Genomic DNA, 19,936 nt, shown 5'->3' with positions numbered 1-19,936 from the left:
ATTTTAAAAAAGGAGGGGGTGGTCTCATTTATAATTTTATATATATATATATATAAATATATATATATTTGGGGATGAGCGGGAGTCTGTCACTTGCTCGCTGCCCCAGAGCTGTGGGGTGGCCCCCTCCAGCCTCCCCCGGCCCGGTGGGTGCCGGCGGAGTTTCCCGGGCTCACCGGAGCTCACCGGGGCTGCGCAGCCCGGGGCAGGACGCCGGGCAGCGGGGGCAGGGGCGGCGGGGGCTCGCTGCCGCCCTGCAGTCCGTGGATGAGGATGCGGGGCACCAAGGGTCTCTGTAGGGCGGGGGGCGGCGCGCTGGGTCCGCGGTACAGGTAGAGGGCGGCGCCGGGGTCCAGGTTGGAGACCAAGCTCTGCGGGTAGAAGTAGGGCGAGGGGAACATCCTCTGGAGGGCTGAGTAGTTGCCAGCCTCAGCCAGCAGCTCCAGGCCCACCGCCGTCTGCCTTTTCCACTTGGTCCTGGGGGGACAAGTCGAGAGAAGGGGTCAAGGAGGGGAGGAAGTTCCCAAAGCCGCTCCCGGGCTCTTTTTACCCCTTGCACACCCCCTTTCCCCGGGCTCTGCTCTCGCTGAGCATCCCAGCTCCCACCGCTGGCTCCCAGGGCCGGCCTCTCCTGTAGGGCAGGGATGGGATGGGACGGGATGGGATGCAGACCCCATTAATGGGGAGAGGGAGCTCATCTCCCTGGCGGTCCCGCCGCGCAGCCCGGTGTGAGCTCCCACGGAGCTTTCACGGAGCCAGAGCCCGGCTGGGACCCAATATCGGGATGTGAATCCCGGCGATAAAAAATCGCGACAGAAATTCAGTCCCTTCCTGAGGGTGTAAGTCCCGGATTGTCACACGGCCCGAGATTGACACGGGGGATCCGTGAGCTGAGCGCGGATGCTGCGATCACCCGAGGCCGCGGCGGCCCCGCTCCGCCGCCCGGGGCTCCGGGAGCCTCTCCCCGGGCCGGGGCTGCCGGTGCCGGGCCCGGCTGCTCGGGAGGCTGCGGGAGTCCCGCGGGGGGACAGGAGTGAGGCAGGGTCCCGGGGAATTCGTTTGCGGCAAATATATCTACATAGCTGTGTCTAAATACACATATGCATACATACATACATACATATATATATATATGTGTGTGTGTGTGTGTGTGTATATATATATATATTTATATATATAAGTGTATTTATTTTATATGCATATATATATTCATGTGTGTGTGCCGGATCTCGTGGAGGAGCCCCGGCCCCAGGATCTCGCCGCCGGCGGGCCGGGCGGGCTGGGGAAGGGCTGGGAGCTCAGTTTCGGCTCCGGCGTGTCCTTGCAGGAGGGATTTGGGCAGATGAGGGGTGATCACAGCTTCCCCGCCGCCCCTAAACTTCCCCAAAGCCCCGACGTGGCGGGATCTTTGCAGATGGAGAAGTGGGACTGGAAACGATGGGGAGGGAGGGTAAAACCCTGGAACGAGCGAGGGGACAGGGCGGGGGCTGCAGACGGGGATCCCTCGTTTGGTGGCGGTGGCAATGGTCGGGGCTGGCGATGTCGGGACAAACCCACCGAAGCCACCACGTCGCCAGCCCTTTTACAGATTTGTCGCTGAAGCGCTAAACCTATTTCCACCAGTAAATTATTCATCATAATAATAATTGTGTAATTACTGTAAAGGGTGTTAATTATTGATGCCCAAAGCAGTAATTGGTATCTATTATTAATGGGCCGATGTGTTATGCTGTTGTGTTTAGCTGGAAGCCCGGTCCTGCCTCCCCGCCTTGCCGGGGCTGGGGGCAAGGATTGCCCCTCCTGCCCCACACCCGGCATCGCTTTTCTCCCCTCGGCTTTGGGGTAAAAGGCTCCGGGAGAGGCGGGCACGGGCCGGGCATCGCCCCTGTCCCGGTGCCGGGAGGGACGGGGCGGTTTTGGGGTGCAAATCCCTGCGTGGTTTGGGGGTGCGCGGCCGGGGAGGGGAGCAGGGCGGGATCCCGGCGCTGTGGGCAGGAGGGAACGGTGCATTTTTACCTTCTGTTCTGGTACCACGTTTTCACCTGCGTGTCGGTGAGGTTGAGGGAGGCGGCCAGCTCCATCCTGTCCTGCACGCTCAGGTATTTTTGCCTCTCGAAGCTGCGCTCCAGCTGGGCCAGCTGATGGTCGGTGAAGGCGGTGCGGGCTTTGCGCGGCTTTTTCAGCCGCACCGGGGGACTGTCCCGGGAACTGGAGATCTCTCGGTCCCCTTCTTCTTTCACTGAGCCGACAGGGAGGAAAAGAGGCCAGGTCAGAGCAGGAAGGGAATTACCCTCAGCGGAGGGGGTGACCCAGGGCAGGGCTCGGCTCCGAGTGGGGCTCACGGCACATTTGCTCTGCACCCCCGTAAATTTTAACCCCGGCTGCCAGAGGGCTCCCCGAGCCGGGCCCGGCTTTTCCTCGTCCCGAGGGTCTGGGATCGGAGCAGGAACCTTGGACTGTGCCGAGGGGATCCCCGGCCCGGCCCCGCCGCCCTCCTGCCCAGACCCCCCTGATCCCACTCACCCCTCATTTCTCTCGGGGCAGGACCTTCCTCTGGGCGTATTCCCCCAAACTCAAAAAGCTTTCTTGGTGCTTGGATATTTTTTATTTCCTCCTTTTTCTATCTACCTTTCTCTCTCTCTTTTATTTTCTTTTCTTTTTTTAAAAACCAAAACAAGCTAACCAAAACCGAAAATTGCGAGCCCACATTTTATTTTGGGAGCGGAATGTTGCGGCGCTGGTCCTGCCTCTCCCCTCCGCGGAGAATCCTCCGTCCTCCCGGGGATGCTGCCGGGGCACGCAGCAAACCTCCCTTCTCCAGGGCGCACAACGAAATACTGGGGGAAGCACTTGGCAAACCCCTGTTTAACCCTGGTTTTTATCTTTAAAAAAGGCCGAACGAGAGGGGTTGGCGGCGGTTCGTTAGCGCGGCCGGTACACACGCGCCGGCGGAGCGATGCGGGAATTTACGCCTCAAAATGTTGGAAGGTGATGGGAAAATTATGGAGCAGCAACAAAAATAAAAGGGGAAAAATAAATTCCTGCTTGTGTTCGCCTTCTCCTATCTCCTGGAGGAGATTACGGAGCAAATAGGTTCGATTTATACAAATCGGCGGCGTTTGGGTTTGTTGTTGTTTTTTTTTTTTGTTTTTTTTTTTTACAGGGGTTTATGTTAAATTTGCTGGTGGCGGGGCTGAGTAGGGACAAGGCTGGAGCCGAACGCGAGCTGATTTCTCTCTGTAGGAAGACAATAATCCGGTTAATTGAGCCACCGGGGAGTGAAACCCTTCAACCAGAAATCCTGGCTCTGGCCGAGCAGGCGGAACGAGCCGGGGCCGATCCTTGGGCGGGGAGATCCGGCCCCGGTTCCCGGGGACGCGGCAGCCCCGACCCGCCGGAACCGGCCAGGGGGGGTCGGCCCCGATCTCTCCCGGGAGCGGCCCCAAAGTTTGTGGGACTTTTTCGAGGAGTAAAGCGGGTCTGGCCTCTGGCATCCCGAGGAGGAAAATCCCCCCCACCCGGCCCCTGGGCTGATCCTCGGCTCCTAAAAAGTTCCTGCTCGCCAAAGGGCCGCAGGAACGGCGGCGACGGCTTCGCTGCTCGGTCCGGACCGAACCCTGGCTAGTCCTAGCTTAAAAAATTAAATATATATATATATCTACACGTATTTAAAAAAATATTTTAGGTTTTTCCTGCACTTTGGCCGCTGGGGGTTAGGCCGAGCTTCGCAGCCCCTTTTTGTGGAATAAATCTGGGGCGTTTTGCCCCAGGAAAGGCTGTTTCCAAAGCGGCACAAAAAGGATCGCTCTGGGAGCGGGGATCTTCACTCCTTCATTGATGCGGGGCTTTTACTCTCATTTAAACTGTGGTTTCCTCCCCATTTAAATTGATTTTTAGTTTTTTTCCTCCGCTTAGACAGTCTTTTCCCCCTTTCATTTAAGCGGTGGGGTTTTTTTGCGCCCCGTTTAAGCGGTGTTCCCCTCGCGATTTAAATGTTTAAATGATTTTTTTTCCCCCCATTTAAACGGCATTTGCAGCGTGGCCGTCCCGCCGCAGGGACGGGAGAGGAGCCGAGGGGCTCCGGGAAACGGCCCCCACCCAAAGCCGAACCCCCGGCCCGGGCTCGGCCGGCTCAGGGGAGGCAGAGAACCCCCTCTTCTTCTCTTCCCTCGCTTCTTTCGCGTCTCGGCGATTTGGGGCAGGGGGAGAAGAGGTGCAGGCATTGGGGCCGGGTGTAGGAGGCGAGAACAAACAGCCAAGGTGGGATCGCGGCACCGCCGGCCCTGCAAAGTGGTGGGGCCGATGTTTCCTCCCGGGGCACTTCCAGCCCCGGCACCGAGCCCGGGCTCCATCCTTCGTTTGGAGTAAAAATCGCCCCGTGATGTCCAGAGCCTGCCGCCGCCTTTGGAGGCTTTATTGGGTGATTATTTTTTCCTCCATGAACCAGACTTCAGCCCAGCGGCTCCGGGCGAACCCAGGCTGCATTTGTAGCCCGGACGGGGCTCAGCCTGTCCCCCTTTTTTTCCCTGCCAATCCCCACAAATTCAGCGGCCCCGCGAGGTGCCATCACCTCCCTGTTCTCCGGCCAGCTGGATGGATTCCCTCTCCCTTCCCTCGCAAACAGCCGACGAACAATTTTCCCGGAGAAAAGTTTCTGCAGAGGAGACGAGGGTGGGATGGGAGAAGGCACCTGGGATAAACTGCTCCGAGGGCGAGGTCTGACCTCAACCCCGCCGTGCTGTTCCTGTGCCTCTCCCTGCCCCGACTGGCGCAGGGGGAGGCCGGCCAGGGGCTGGGGGGGCCCGGGAGGCCGAAGCCCCCGGCCCGGAGCGAGCAGCCCCCGCATCCCACGGCCCCACGGCCGCCGGCGCTGCGGATGCGGCCCGGGGCTCCCTGTCTGCACTGCTCGGTTTTGAACGATTTCCAAAATAATAACCCAAATAACAGCAATCGAAGCAAAGCCCGCCGAATGGCTTGTTCGTTTCTCGCCGGAGCAGGGCAAATACCTGGCAAATGCGTGATTATTTTATTACGGTTCTGTTTTGGTTTGTTTGTTTTGGTTTTTCTTTTTTTTTTTTTTAATTTTTTTTTTTTCCCCGCAGGCAGAAATCCGTCTCCGCTCCTCCTTTCCCGGCGGGTGGAGCGGCACAGCCGGATCTCTGCGGCGGAAGGCGGCCCCGGAGCATTCCCCGGGCTCGTTCCATGAAGCACTGCTTGCCCCAACCCCTTCCACCGGGCCGAGCCCCACCGAACCCACAAGTTTCCCCAAGCTGGTGCCGACCCCTCGGTCATTTCGGGGGCGACCGACACCGTGACCTGCCCTGAGCGGGGCTCGGGTCCGCAGCGGGATCCCGGAGCTCCGGGAGGCTGCGGGGCCGCACAGCCCAGCGGGCTGAGCCGCTCTTACCTTTGTACTCCGAGTCCGAGGAGGAGCTGCTGGTGTTTTTTTCCATTTTCTCCCTAAAATCCTCGCCGGGCTTGGTGGGGATCCTGCCCGCCGGCTCCTGCCCGCCGTGAGGTCCATTGGTGCTGGAGTAAGGCGCGCAGGCTGCCAGGGGCTTGCAGTCGGCCAGGATGTCTCTGATGAGGAAGGAGGAGGTGACGGTCCGGGACTGCGAGGGAGCCGAGACCTGCCCCGGCTGGAGATGCGCATCCAGGCCCGGCCGCGGCGCCGCCGCCTCCAGGCACTCGCGGCCCGGCGAGCGGGGCGAGGGGCACCCGCTGCTGCCCTCCGAGCGGGGGCTCAGCTCCAGCGGAGACCGGCCGTCCACCACCAGCGGGTCCCCCTTGGGCACGGCCGGGCTGCCGGCTCGGTGGGAGAGGATGGAGTCGATCCCAAAGCCGGTGGAGCCCTCCATGGCCCCCGCGAGGTGCCGGCGCTCACACGGGCATTGGCGGGGAGGGCGCGGCGGAAGCGGGTTGGTAATGATAATTAACGATAACAGGAGGGAAAAACAAAAAAATTTAAAAAAAAATTTAAAAAAAGGAAGGAAAAAAAAAAAAAAAACAAGGTAAGAAGGAAAAAAAAAAAGAGCAAAGTTCAGTCTGGGATCCGGGCAACAATTGCTGCAAGGCTCTCCGAGGCGCCGCGCGTTAGATCCAGGGCTGCTCCGTCTTCAGCATCGCGCCCAGCTGCACTCACAGACAGACAGGAGAGGGGGGGAGAGGGAGGCAGAGTCAAACTTTGGCCGCGAAGGGGGTGGGGTGAGGGGGGACGGACCCCAACCTCACCCGGGGTCCCGGCCACCCCACCCGTGCCCGGAGCCGCGGCGGCGCGGGGCTGGGGGGCAGCCCGGGGGCTCCCAGCCGGAGGTGGGGAGGCAGCGATCGATAGTGAAGGCTTCGCAGCGCCTTAACCACTTAATGATCCAGAAATCAATGGGGAAGGGCGAGGGGAGGGCGGAGGGGGTGGCCAGTCGCCGGGCCGCCGCCGTGCCCCCCTTTCCCCAACAGCACCTCGGACAGCGCCGGGGGGAACCGGAGTCACTCCGGAGCCCGCAGCACCTCGGACAGCGCCGGAGTCGCTCCGGTGCCTTCAGCACCGCGGACAGCGGCGGGAGCGCCGCGCCCTCCCCGGGGGGGAACGGGGGAAATGGGGAGAAAAAGCTGAATTTGGGGCGCTCCGGCTGGGGGACCCCGGCACCCCCCACCCAGCCCGTGTGAAAGCGCCCATTGGCCGCCAGGCGATTTGGGGGATGTCACTCCCCACCAGGCGACACCTCGGAGCTTGATTAACGGGAATTAATTGTGGCCCGGATCCCCGCGCTTTCCGGGCGGTTTCCGCCCTCTTTTGCTGTCATTATCCCGCTGATGGGGCTCTTAATGGGATGATTAGCCGCGGAGGGAGGGGGGGTGTGGGTTGGGTGGGTTATCGAGGGGTTACTGCTCTCTGCGAGCTTCCCCCCGCAATTAGCTGATCTGATCGGTCCCTCCCGAGCAGGGAAAGTTTTGCTGGGCGTTAAAATTAAAAACAAAAAAATTAGGAAAAAAAAAAAAAGGAAGAAAAAAAAAGCGGGAAAGGAAAAGCACCGAAACCTCCCCAAACCCCCAGCACTGAGACGGCTGCTCTGAGCCCGAGATGAGCCTCGGAGCTGCGAATTTCGTTGCGTGCCCCGGCAATCGGTTGTGGCCGAGCAGAGAGGTCCAGGCGGCCGCCGGCAGCCGCGTCCCCCGCCCAGCGCCGCCGGAGCGAGGAGCGGGCATCGCTGTGCCCGCGCCCAGGGCGGTACCGACTGCTGCAACTGGGCACGGACCGCACTCAGAGCGGATTTTTTTTCTGCCGTCAATCGCATTTTAAATAAAACACCGATGGCCTCAGGCAGGGCTGCCCCGTCCTGCCCGGCTCTGCCGGAGACACCAACTTTCCTCCCTCCCGCCCCGTCGGGGTTTGCTGTTGTTGGTCTCCCAGGCTGGAGAGGGACAGGCTCACGCACGATTCCCACCTTCCTCGCGGTCAGACTGGCTGCTGTCTCCTCCAGGGTTTATTTAGGGTTTTTTCCCGTGGATGGAGCCTTCGCCGCGGAGATGGGAAAATGTCCACACCCGGGCGCGTGGAGCTGCGTCACTTTAAAGCGATGTCGCTGGTTATTTCTCAAACACTCGATTTCTTCTGTTCCCCACCTTCCCGGCCAGTCAGCTGCATCTTGTCCCTCTTCCAAAGCCGCCCTTGGCCGGCAGCTTGGAGGCGACCAAGGAGGGGAGAGCCCCCTGGGGCAGCCCGGCTGCCAGCTGTCGGGCAGCGGCGCACGCAGGGCCCCCGCACCTCCTGCCCTCGGCCCCGCAGCTCGGGGCCGCCTGCGATCGGGGCACAGGAACAAAAGAACTTTAGAGGAGGACAAGCCCAGGAACAAAATCGGCATCAGCAGCCCCGGTGCCAGCCTGCCCTCAGCTCGTGCTGAGGGCTGCTCAGCCTCCCTGCCCCTGCTGAGGGGTTCCTGCTGCTGCTGTGCCCTGTGTCCCTCCCAGCACAGAGAGCCAGGTCAGTTTTGCAGTGTCCATCATCCACGAGGCTGGGCCAGGTCTCACTTCGGACTGGAACAGAGCAATGGGTGTGCAGGAAGAGGTCCTGGTGAGAAATGGTGCTGATACTCTGATGGGGTTTGGCAGCTCCTCACAGTGTTTGTGTTGGTCCCTGGGCTCTGGCAGCCTCCCTGTTCAACCAGGAGATCACATTTGGGGTGGAAATTTGCACTGGGATAGAACCAGCACCGAGGTTTTGTTTGGAACCAGGAATGGGACTGGAAAAGGCAGAAGGGCTGGGAGTGGGATTAGGATCGGGATTTGGATCAGCCATGCAGGGACAGGTTTGGGCAGGTGAGGCTTGCTCTTGAATAAAGCACCTGCTTTCAAATAACCACAAGGAAGTCCCCAGGTGAGACCAAATTCCTGATGATGTGCAAGATTTTGGGGGGTATTTGATTGAACCTCTTAGAGCAGGTTCTGTATAGTGCCATGCCCAGCCAAGGCCCTGGGGACAGATATGTCACTCCTAGGCCACACTCAGGGCTCCCAGCAGCTACAGATGCGCTGCTACTCATGTTCTAACGACACTAAAATTATTTTTGCTATTATTACTATTCATGCTATTGTTGTATTAAGTTGTTTCAGAGCTAGATTCCCAAGGCAGAAATGTGCCCCATTCTGCCCATATGTGGTGTCCCTCCCACATCACCAGACCCTGGACAGGTGGGGTTCCAAGGATTTTTCTGTGGCTCCCAGCACAGACCATGGAGCAGTGCACACTCTTTCCCTGTGTGTGCCTGCCCTTAAACCCCGATTTCCAGACTGTTCCTGTTCACAATCAATCAGCCAAGAGCAGACCCCTGATGCCAACTGCACTCACAGCCAGCTCCTCACAAGCTTCAGTCACAATCCAGGGGTGGATTTAGGACTGTGGCAGCTTTGGGAGCTGCTGTTCATCCCACCCTGCTGGGTGATTCTGGGCTCTCCTGGTTCCTGTCACCGGTGCAGGTTTGGCCCTGGGGCCAAGGGGCAGGGCTGGCCCAGGCTGACCCAGGTGTTCCCTTCCCTGCTGAGCTCTGATGGTGACTGAGCAAGGGTTAATGCAGAAATATCTGCACAGCCCGGTGTCCTGGAAGGCTCTGGCTGAGGGAGGAACCCCTTCTGAAGGTTGGCTGGGTGCTGGGTGAGGCCGTGCCCAGCTGGCACCGCGGGGATGCTCGGGCTCCGCCGGGATGCTCCGGTGACCAAAGGAGAGCATGGGCAGGAGGGAGAGCAGGGCTCGGGTGGGGGCAAGGGGGGCACAGGCAGCGGGAGGAGCCGCTGCGGCGGCGGTAGGAGCTCGTTACCGGTGGGTGTCACTGCAGGACAAGGAGCGGGGCCGGCACTCGCTGGCTCACGGCTCGGACGGGGCAGGGGAGCCAGGGCAGGGGTGCCCCGCGCTGCCCATCCCAGCTGTGATACCGGGGACATTCGGGGCACGACCTAGCCCAGCATTTCATTGTCAGATCTGTCGGTTCTGAGCTGCACCGAGAGTTGTTTGCTGAACGCACTTTGTTGATTTGTGGGATGATTTTCGGGTTTCTGGTCTCTTTGCTGGTTTCCTGTCCCGATCAGCAGCTCTGCAGGGGTTTGCTTTGGTTCACACCGTTCTGTGCCAGCCCTTCCCAGCCTGGCAGGACTCTCTGGAGGTGCTTCCTTCCCTGAGCACACCCCAGGGAGCTGCTGCAGGAGGACAGGGATGCTGGGGCTGGTCTGAGAGCTGGATGTGGCTCCCAGCAGGCAGAAGGACAAACCTCGTGCCTGGGTTTCTCATAAACAGTGTCATTTTTAGCAAGACAAGTCATTTAAGGCCCAGCTTCCTCCCTCCCTGGGGAGGTGGGAAAGGCCTTTGATTATAATCCACCTCTGCCAGCTTGGCAAGCCCTGCTGTTATCCCCCTCATTATTTTAGATGGGTTTTATTTAGAGGCCTGTACTAAAAAGAGACAACCATGTACCAGGGGTTTCCCGGTGTGGAGCAGGTGATTTTGTTCCTCCCTCAGCTCAGGTGTGGGCAGGGTGGAGTTTGTTACAGCTCCTTCCTTATAAAAGGGCAGGTTGAGATACAAACTGGAAATGCTGGAGCAGCTCCTGGGGAGCCTTCCTTGTCCTGAGAGGTAAAAAAAACCAAACAAACTGCCCTTGCAATTTACTTTGTTGTTTCATCTTGAGCAATGCAGTGTAATGTTATCAAGAACTCTTCTCTTTGAGGTTTGGGGTTAAGGGTTTGGCTGGAACTCTGAGGAGCAATGAGCCCTGAGCTCAGCATGGGTTTTTCATGTCCTTTGGCTGCTGGTGGCTTTATGTAGGACTGGGATAACCCCAGTGCCAAGGTGTGGGGGGCAAAACCATGCTGGCACATCCACCTGAGCTCAGGATGCAGCTGGGGCTGCCCAGCACAGCAGATGTCACTTCCCAGAGCTCTGGGGTGAACACACCTGAGCTCTCCAAGTGCCAGTGGGAGAGAGAATATAAAAATTGGGGGATAATTTGGCTTTAAAAGCTGGTAAACTCTGGTCTGTAATGGTAGATGTGAGAAGCAGACTGTGTATGAGACATCAGTTATTCCTTTAGTAGTAATGGACATCCACAGTTTAAATAATGGCACTTTTAACCAAGTGTTACATGAAGTGAAATGCTCTGTTGGCTCTGCTGGGAGAAGATGGATTCCAAATGCGTTGGCTCCTGGCTCAGCCTGTGGGTTTGGGTGCTGGGATGCTGAGTTGGTGTTGGTAGAGTTGGAGTTTGTTCAGTGAGTGCTTGGAGAGTCTCGGCCCTGGGGGACTCCAGGCAGCAGCAGCTGCTGCAGGGTGAGTGTGGAGATGCCTGGAGCCACCTTAAAGCAGAGGCACTCCCTGTGCTGAGGCCCAGTTTGGCAGAGCACTCAAAGCAGGTGTTTGAATTCCTTCACACAGGCAATGGCTTTGCTGAATCAGGCACTGATGGGGAGCTTTTTTTGGCCAAGAAATGAGGCCTGATGAGATATTACAGATTTGATATCAGCTAGGATATGGCTGCATCCAATCTATTTGTCCAGAACCAGCAGGGAAGGAGCCTGTCCTGCCTCCCTGTGGGGCTGTGCTGGTCTGAGCACTGAGTATCCTCAGTACCACCAGGATTGTGCTGTGCACCTGGCACAAAGCAATGAACAGGCTGAGACTGAATTGTTCCTTTTATATTTATGATTTATTTGGCTATATCTGCATTAGCATAACTCTGTAAAACCTGAGAGAAAGTCTATTGCTTGTGGAATCCCGGGGTCCAAGGGCTGTGCCCAGCACCATCCTTGCAGTGGGGGCTCTCTGGGGAAGGGGCAGCTCACAGGAGCTCCTCAGTGGGAGGCACTGAGAGCCTTTTGACGGGATTTAGGGTCTGGAAAAGTCCTGAGATGAGGCTTAGCCTATGAGGGAAGGAGCAGAGAGAGGATTGGTTACAGCCAATGCACAGAAAATGGGTTGAAGCACAGACAGGGAGGAGACTGCAGATTGCACAAGGGCTTCTGCTGACTGGGAGATGTCTCCAGCTGGAGTTAAACACTTAACCTGCTTAAAATGAGGAGTAGCTTTCTGATTGACTTCAGGAGGTTCTTATCCTGCTCTAGCATCAAGCCCCTGTAGTTTTATTATGCTGTGTGTTTGTTGTCTGACATTTTCAAAGGCTGCATTGCCCTAAGGTGGGCCCTGATGTAAATATGAGTTGTTTTCTACAACACTGGACTTGGGTGCTTCACTGAGGGGCCAGGGTGGGTTCAGAGCTGCAAGAGAAGCCCCTGGTGAGGTCAGGGGACCTAAAAACACAGAAGCAGCAGCTGCCCAGGAATCACCTTTGAGTGAGGGTGAAAAAATGCCCATGCCAATAAACAAAAGGGAAGTAATCTGGGGGTAGAGAGGTGCCAGGGCCCTTTGGGGTGAGCAGTGGGACTCACACACAGCTCTGTGCAGCAAACCAGCACGGGAGATGCAGTGACTGGGGTGTTTTCCATGGGGGGCCACGGGCTCTGCCTGCCCCAGCACAATTCCCTGTGCCACACATCTGCCTGTGTGCCTGTGCTGAGCTGCCTCCCTCTTCCCCCATCCACCCTGCTCAGGCTGGCTGGATGTCAGGGTTTGCATATGTAAAAATACAGAGCAGTCTTTGCCCTGAAAAGCTTGCTAGTGATCTCATTAATCAAGACAAACAAAGCATATTTAGCTATTCCCCCTCTCTGGAGGAAGGCGTTCAGGTACTTAAATATGCATTTGAGTGCCTAACTTCAGACAGCTGTTTCTGGATGTTTTTGCTTCCTCACAAATAGCAGCAGTGACATAACCCCTCTCAGGGAGGGAGAGTGGGGAAGGCAGAAGCAGGGGCTGCTGCAGGAGGTGGGTAACCCCAGAGAGCTGGCAGGGACAATCCCTGCTTGTTCCAACTCCAGCCTGCCATTGAAGGTGCAGCAGTTTTTCCTTTGCAGCTGGGATTTTTTAGAAAAAATCCAGTGCTTGCAGGTAAGGACAGCTGAGCTGCTTCTCTTGAATGTTCCTCTGCCTTCCTGTCAGTGCTGGGAACTGGCACAGGGACATTTCTGCCTGGGATGGGGTGATGCCATAGGAGAGGAAACAGCAGCTAATTCACTCCAATCTCCTACAAAGCTCCTGGCTGAGAAATGTCCCACTGAGCCACAACTGGCAGTAATTAAAGTGAGCAGAGCCTTGTGGAAGTTGTGAGGGATGCCAGCTCCTGCCCTCAGCATGAGTGAGTGGGGAGCACCAGGTGTAGGACAGGGGCAAGCGATGCTTTAAAAAATGAGAAACCCTCCCAGTCATTAGAGCCCAGATAAGGGTGTCCTTGGGTCAAAGGTCTTTTTATGACAGAGACTGGTGTTGAGCAGTCAATGCCAGTGATGAATCCTCGTCTCTGATTCTTCTAATTCATATTTTTAAATGATGAACCCAAAGGTACCTCCTCTAGAGACAGCTGATGATCTTTGCCATTACTCTGCTGCAGTTATGGGTTGGTAATGCCAGGATTTTTTTTGGAGCAGTGGCAGGAATATGGCTTGAAGGAGAAAGCTGAAAGGTTTTCCTTGCAGGATGATGGAGCTGCCATGGGCTCCAGCTGCTGCTCAGGAGCAATGTTTGCTGCTGTTCATTTCATTTATTATTGACAAATGAAAACCTGCAGGACCCTTGCAGCTGGGATGTTGTAATGTCAGTGTTTGCTTCACAGAATTAGAGGGGCAAGAAAAATAATTACCACTCCTAAAACTTCAATATGTATTTGGGGGGTAGTATCTTTAGAGCTTCACAGCTATAACAATGTGTTAAATTGAGGGGTACATTAAGGCAGGTGTGTTAATTGAGGGCTGATAAATTGCATGTGAGATGCAGAAAGGCCAAGCTGGTGCAGGGAAGAATGTTTTCCCTACAGAGCTCTCCTGATGGCAGCAAACCCCAGAGACTGAGCAGGGTTTTGTTGGTGCTGTAGCTGCTGGGCTCCGTGAGCACCCTTGGGTGCAAAATAAGCTCAGCTTCAGGGGGGAGTTTTAGTTCCTAGAGCTGCACTTAATGGTTTGTGGTGACTTGAGAAAGAACCCGTGGAAAGGCCTGAAGCAGGTAATGAACAGCACCAGGCTCTCCCCGTGGCCTGGAAGGATCCATGGAGACCTGGCTGTCCCTGTTCCTCTCCCAGCACCTGCCTGGCTCTGCCCACCTGCTCCCAGCAGCTCCCCAGCCTTGCACCATTTTTCACTTTAACAACAAAGCTGCACCCGGGACTCAGCCTGGTTCCTCCATCATCCATTTGATCGAATCCTTTTAGCGGGTGACAAAACACTTTCCTGTGTTCACTTTACAGGAAACCAATCTCTATTATTTCCTTTTTTTTTTTTTTTTTTTTTTCCTTTCCCAAACCCTCCTTCATTTACAGGAATCTAACAAATCCTGGGGCTTTTTTTTTTTTTTTTTCCCTCCAAAACAACACAAAACAGTGGGTTTTTTTTTCAGGAAAGGCAGGGAGGAGGGAGTAAAACAAACAATACAGAGAAGGGTAGGGTGCACACGCTGACGCTCAGAGCGCCGAGCATCCCCGTACAGACAAAATAGAAAATAAAATAAATAAAAAATAAAAAACCCACCCCGCGCGAGCATCGAGATGCAAATGATTTTTCCGCCAAGCCACCGCTTGTAAAGCTTGACAGAAAATAATGAGAAACACTAAATCTTTTATAAGGTCAACACTCAAGCAGCTGTCAAACAAGAAAAGAATTTAGCGAAAGATCCGCAAAAACTTCCATCGCCTCATTAAATCCAACAGGGCCGGGGCCCGGCGTGGTGAGGAGGCACCGGGGCGCCTCCGTTTTGTGTCAGTAATTTGCGGAGGAGGAAGAGCCAAGACGAAACAGCCAACGCCGAAGGGGCCTTGGGGGAGGCTGGGGAATCGTTAGTGCGCCAGCAGCGGCCCCGGCTCCTAATTGGAAGCATTGGGCATTATCAACGGAGGATTTGCCTCGGCTCCCTGACAGCTCTCTAGGCCTGGAATGATAGCCCACTTGTCAGTGTAAAAGACCATTAAAAACAAACCATTTTGATTTAATTGGAGGCGGTGTGCTGGGGGCCCAGGTGAGGCGCTTCATCAGCCGATGTTGGCTGCTGATGCCTTTTTCCCCCTGTATTGATGGCTTTTTTCTTTTTCTCCCCTCCCTTTCAAAAACTGTCTAGGAAAGAGAAAGAGGTGCTGAAAGATCCTTCACAGCCGCATCCAGAGCGGCTTTCAATAGGGTTGTCAACAAATGCCATGACAAGTTAGAGAGAGGCAGGTACTTTTAAAACAGACGTTATTCTGTCCAAGATGAGCTGTGCTCAGAGGTGAGTGTTGGATTATTAGGGTTACAAATAATGTGGCTTTTCCTGCCAGGAGCGTGCTTAACTGGCTTAACGAATGGGGTTGATTTTTCTCTCCCCACGTTTCCAAGAACAGAGGGAAATGTGGGACAAGGGAGCCTGGGCTAAATGATCTTTATTTGCTTCAAGCCCAGGAAGGCTTCAAATAGTGCTTGGTGATTTTGGGCTGCTGTATTTAATGTCCTATAGAGATTTGGGGTTTTTTTTTGCCCTTCCTGAAAATAATGGCCACAGATATTTGCTGGGGTTCACTGGTCATTTGGTCTGGACAACAGCATGAAGAAAGAAGAATTAATGCACTGGAGCTGTAACCTGGAGTGTGCCCCCCACCTCCCTGGCAGATGTTTCAGGGTCAGACCAGAGCTGGCAGCTTTCACACTGACCTCATGTGCTTGACGTCTGAATCCTGACCCTTTTCATGCCAGGCAAGAGTTTTACTTAAAGTTATCTTGATAAATAGCATCTCTGCAGAAGTCAGAACAGGGCCATGAATGAAATCCCAAACCCATTTAAAAAGCATTTCCATGGAGTTGTGTACTGGCAGCAATGGCAGGTGCTCACCCATAACCCAATACAGTGTCTGTGGTTTCACCCTGCCACAAGCTGTGAACACCCAAAATCTCTTCCTTCATGGGTGAGAATCTCCAGAAGAGCAATGGGAATTGGCTGCCAACTGTCCCTTGTGCTGCCTTTGGCTCCTGGGGATTGGTTGTAGGTGGAGCCTGCCCTGGAGATGATCTAGGCTGTACAGCTGCACAGGAGGGTGCTGTTTTCCTGTGTTAATCGGGAGATGTCCAGAGCAATGGAAATGGCACAGGAGTGATGGTCACACTCTCCCTGAGGGAAGTGCTGGAATGGCAGGTAATGGTTTTTACAAAGAGAGGGTTAATTGAGATAAGATATAAGAAGTTTTTTACAATGAGGGTGTTGAAATACTTGGACATGTTGCCCAGAGAGGTGGTGGATGCTCCATCTGTGGAAATATTCAAGGTCAGGTTGGATGGGGCTCTGAGAAACACAATCTGCTTAAGAATGACCTTGTTCACTGCAGGGGAACTGGACTAGATGGCCCTTAAATATTCCTTCCAAGCCAAAATATTCTGTGGGAGAGGGCAGCAATGTGTGGGATGAGAGGTTAAGTGTCCAGGGCACAAGGGATAGTGGGAAAACCTGGATCATGAAAATGCTTTGCTCTGATTTGAGCAATTGTATTGCCGGAATCTTTGACTGTGGAAGGAAAATAAGAAAACCTCCAGAATCTGCAAGGAAATGTAGTGGTGCTGACAGGGGCCCAGAGCCTGCAGTTAGCCATGGAGTGCCTCTGGGCCCAGAGGAGACGTGCAGGAATCATGCCCAGGGCAGCTGGGTCTGTGCTGCCTGTTTGGAGCCCTGCAGGGTGTTGTGCTCTCTGTTTGCATTGTGCCACAGGCCACAGACCAGTCATGCTGCTTTGGATTGTCACTGCAGGGCTGGGAGCCACCAGCTCATGTCACTTGGGCCATTGAACAACCATCAGCTGACACTGATTTTAATTCTTTTTGGTCAGCCCGAGTCCCAGAAGAAGGGAGGATTGATCTGGCAGTGTGGTGACAGGAAGCTCTTGAACTCATTGCTTTATTATTTAAGCACTATTTAGGCCCCAGGAGAGGAGTTTTATAGCACTCCAAGTCCCAGAAGTTTTTCTGCCCTCAAACCCAGGAGGACCAATGCTGTACCTGAACAGCCAGCCCTGTGTGCTGTGTGTATCAAGCCCAGGTTATTTAAGCAGAATCTTGGGCTTTTCTGACAAGACAACAGCTGCAAGATTACATGAGCTGTGCTTGTCAGTTCAGCTCTATAGACAAAAATAGAGGTAAGGCATTAAAAAAAAATGCAGAACATTTTTGTGTGTACGTGTTAAACCTCAGCTGTTAATTCTGACGAAGGATCAGGCTGCGAGCAGGTATCGGATCCCTGGTGAGAATCAAATTCCGGGAGCCCAGAATTTTTTGCTGCAAACTTTATACAGTGGGGATTCCTCTAATTACTTTCAGTGGAAATTTACCTGACAGAGCTTTCCCAGGTAATGCAAGGCGTACGCAGGAGAGCCGCTCAGCCGTTGACAGAGCCTTTGATTTTGTGCCAGGTTGCAAATTAAGTCTTTTGCCAAGGTACCCGAACACTTGCTCGTCAATTGCTTATCGCTTATTCATATCGCGCACCCGCGCCGCGCGTTTCATCTGCTCGGGGAGGCAGCGAGCGGTGACAAAAGTCTTGTCCAAAGTTGCTGCATTTCCTTTCCTTCCCCTTGCTTGGTCAAGTAAACAAGCCACCTGAGTGTCTCTGTGAGCTGGGATTCTCTAATGAGCAAAGGAAGAACCCTGGTGTGTGTCAGTGACAGGAGGTGCACGGAGCTGTTTTGACACGTTGGTGAATTCTGTCCTGTGTTGCTGCTTTGTTGCTGCCTGAATCCTTCTTGGCTTGATAGAGCCTTGGAAATATATTGGGGGTGGCTAATATTGACTTAGGGGTTTGGATAGTGACCATCAAATGTTCAGGTGGACGTGGCTGGAGCCTCAGCCTGGCCTGACACAGGGGGAGATGCTGCATTTGGGCAGCAATGTCCTTTGCGGAGTTTGGCTGACACAATTCTGCCTGGGCCAGCAGGTGAGGAGTGACACAGGGACAGGACAAACATGGGGGACAGGAGGCTGAGAGAATTGGGATTGTGCAGTCTGGAACAGAGAAGGTTTTGGGGTGACCTGAAGGGAACTTACAGGAAAGATGGGGCAAGACTATAAAAAGAACCCGGAGTGACAGGACAAGGGAGAATGGGTTCAAATTGAAAGAGAGTAGGTTTAGATTGGATACTAGAAAACATTTTTTTTCCCTGTGAGGGTAAGGCATTGAAACAGGATGCCCAGAGAAGCTGTGGCTGCCCCATCTGTAGAAGTGTTCCAGGCCAGGCTGGATGGAGCAACCTGGTCCAGTGGAAGACGTCCCTGCTCATGGCAGGGGGTTGGAACAAGATGATTTTCAAGGCCCATTTCCAACCCAAACCATTGCATGATTTATGTCCATGGTGGGTGCCTGAGAGTACAGTCCCCAGGGAATGCAGTCCCACATCTACAAATAAATTAAGTTTTGGGGCACAGTCCCAGCCATGCTGGCAAAACTTGAGCTCTGGAATTGTGTCACTGCAGGCAAAGCAAGGCAGAGCTGTTTGCTTTGGGGGATGGCTGAGGAAGAGGAGGGCAGTAGAAGCATCTTGCTGAGGTGAGTAAGGAGTTAACATCTGCTTGGTTTAGTTAAAAAAAAAAAAACAACAAAACATTTCAGTGCAGCAACTTTCCCTAATGAACTGGCCATCAGGACAGGACTGGCTCCCTGTGACCTGCTTGCCTTGGTGAGCTGGGGGGCCCAGGAGACCACAGGCCAGATCAAACAGGAGCACCCGGTGTGGGAGAGCCTGTAAATCACCCAGTTAGCTTAACAGTGTGGGCAGTGGGGCTGAAACCTAAATCCAAATGAAAATATAGTCAATTTGTCCATATTTTACTGACTGAATGACTATGTAATGTCATGCAGCTCTGGCAATGCAGAGAGCCAGTGGATGCAATTAGTGGGGAGGGAAAAGCTCCTTTGTTTTCTTCTCTTCCACTTCTTGGGCAAGCTTTCATGGTGCCAGGGACTGAATGGAAAACCCAGTTTAAGAGCCAGCAGAGATACCCATGCCCAGTTTCTGCAGCTCTCTGTAGGGGGTCACAGTGGGAATAAAAAAAATTATTCTTGATGATTTTTATGGGCCTAAAGGAACAAAATCTCACCTTCCTGCTGCCCCTGTTTTGGATTATAACAATTTCAGTGGCTGGGTGTTGCTCCTCTCAGACCCAGAGCAGGCCAGACTGAAAGGTGTTATTCCAGATGATGAAGTGACTGAGTGACCAGAAGGATGAGTGGCTTGAGAATATCACACTCCTGCACCTCACACCTGCCTTAGATCACATGGAAATACAGTTTAAATTGAGGCTGTGATCAGGCAATGGAGTCTCTGAATATTCTTGCCCAGGGTCTGGAGTATTTCTCAAGTCATGAGCATCTTCTGTACTGGTCAGAGCAGGACAAAGCCACCAGAGGCTGGTAGAAATATGGAGATTGAGTCTGCTAACAAGCTTTCTGTGAGATGATATTTTTGTGGTTGCTTTTCACATTCTTCTTGCACAGTAGGATGAGGTTTCTACATGGATTAGAGGCAGTGTTTCGGTCATTTGTCACCTCAGTAAAGGAGGGACTGACATTGACTCCTGGAGTCCCTGGGTTAGGTCAGTCTGGCTTTCAAAACCATTCCATTATCTCTGTAGAACCCTCCTTTGGAAGAGTACTTAAAGAACAGTTTGGAGACCACCAAATATCTCTGGGAACCCTTAACTTCCTCCAGGTTGTTACTGCTTTTAACTGGGTAAACATTTATGGATGTTCAAGTGGAGTTATTTTCCCATGGTGGAAACCATGCACTGAAGGTGAAGTGAGCAACAAATTCCTTGATCCAAGTTCTAATGTGGGCTGTGCCTGTTAAATCTGTGATTGGGGAAAGGCAAACCTTCCAGGGCAGTTCAAAGAGAAAGGAGAAGTGGAAAATCTGCAGAGGCTGTGCAAAATGAGCTGGATGCTGCTTCTGAGAAGGAAGGGAAGGGGAGAAGAAAAAGGAGAACGAGAAGAAGGAAAGATTTGAAGGTTTGAGACCCATGGCTGGGGCAGGAACCCAACCACAGCCACGGATGAAACAAAAGGGAAAGCACAAAGCAAAACCCAGGCTGAAAAATGAACAGTGATGGAAAGGTCTGGGGTGAGAGGAGCTCTAAAGAGGAGGCTTGCCCCAGGATCTCGTGTGACTCTCACAATCTGTTTAACAGCGATCGGTCATGTTCCCGCGCAGCAGCAGCTCCGAGCTGACAGGCAGTGGGGATAAATGATTACTGACATATGCTAATGGGGCACTCTTAGACAGGACAGGAGAGGAATACATCAAGGTGGTGCAAAGCACATTTCTTGGGTAAAACTCTCCAACTTGTACAAGTA

General features: G+C 54.1%; 2 protein-coding genes across 2 annotated transcripts in view; both read right to left on the bottom strand.

Moving 5' to 3' along the window:
• Positions 1 to 182: 182 nt before the first annotated feature.
• BARHL1 (BarH like homeobox 1) lies at positions 183 to 5,858 on the bottom strand. Its single transcript, XM_066563078.1, has 3 exons — positions 5,408 to 5,858; positions 2,017 to 2,239; positions 183 to 477 (listed from the first exon to the last, which is right to left on the bottom strand). Exons 1-3 carry the CDS (start codon positions 5,856 to 5,858, stop codon positions 183 to 185), a joined length of 969 nt encoding a protein of 322 aa, XP_066419175.1.
• A 5,320-nt stretch (positions 5,859 to 11,178) lies between these two features.
• Positions 11,179 to 19,936, bottom strand: part of CFAP77 (cilia and flagella associated protein 77) — a 58,635-nt gene continuing 49,877 nt past the window's right edge. The window contains exon 6 of the mRNA XM_066562993.1: positions 11,179 to 11,400. Within this exon, the coding sequence (XP_066419090.1) occupies positions 11,332 to 11,400 (69 nt within the window). The 3' untranslated portion in view covers positions 11,179 to 11,331. The remainder of the gene's footprint in view (positions 11,401 to 19,936) is intronic.

The sequence above is a fragment of the Molothrus aeneus genome, chromosome 19, assembly GCF_037042795.1.
Source record: "Molothrus aeneus isolate 106 chromosome 19, BPBGC_Maene_1.0, whole genome shotgun sequence".
Lineage (NCBI taxonomy): Eukaryota > Metazoa > Chordata > Aves > Passeriformes > Icteridae > Molothrus > Molothrus aeneus.
This window is presented reverse-complemented; position numbering and strand designations above follow the sequence as displayed.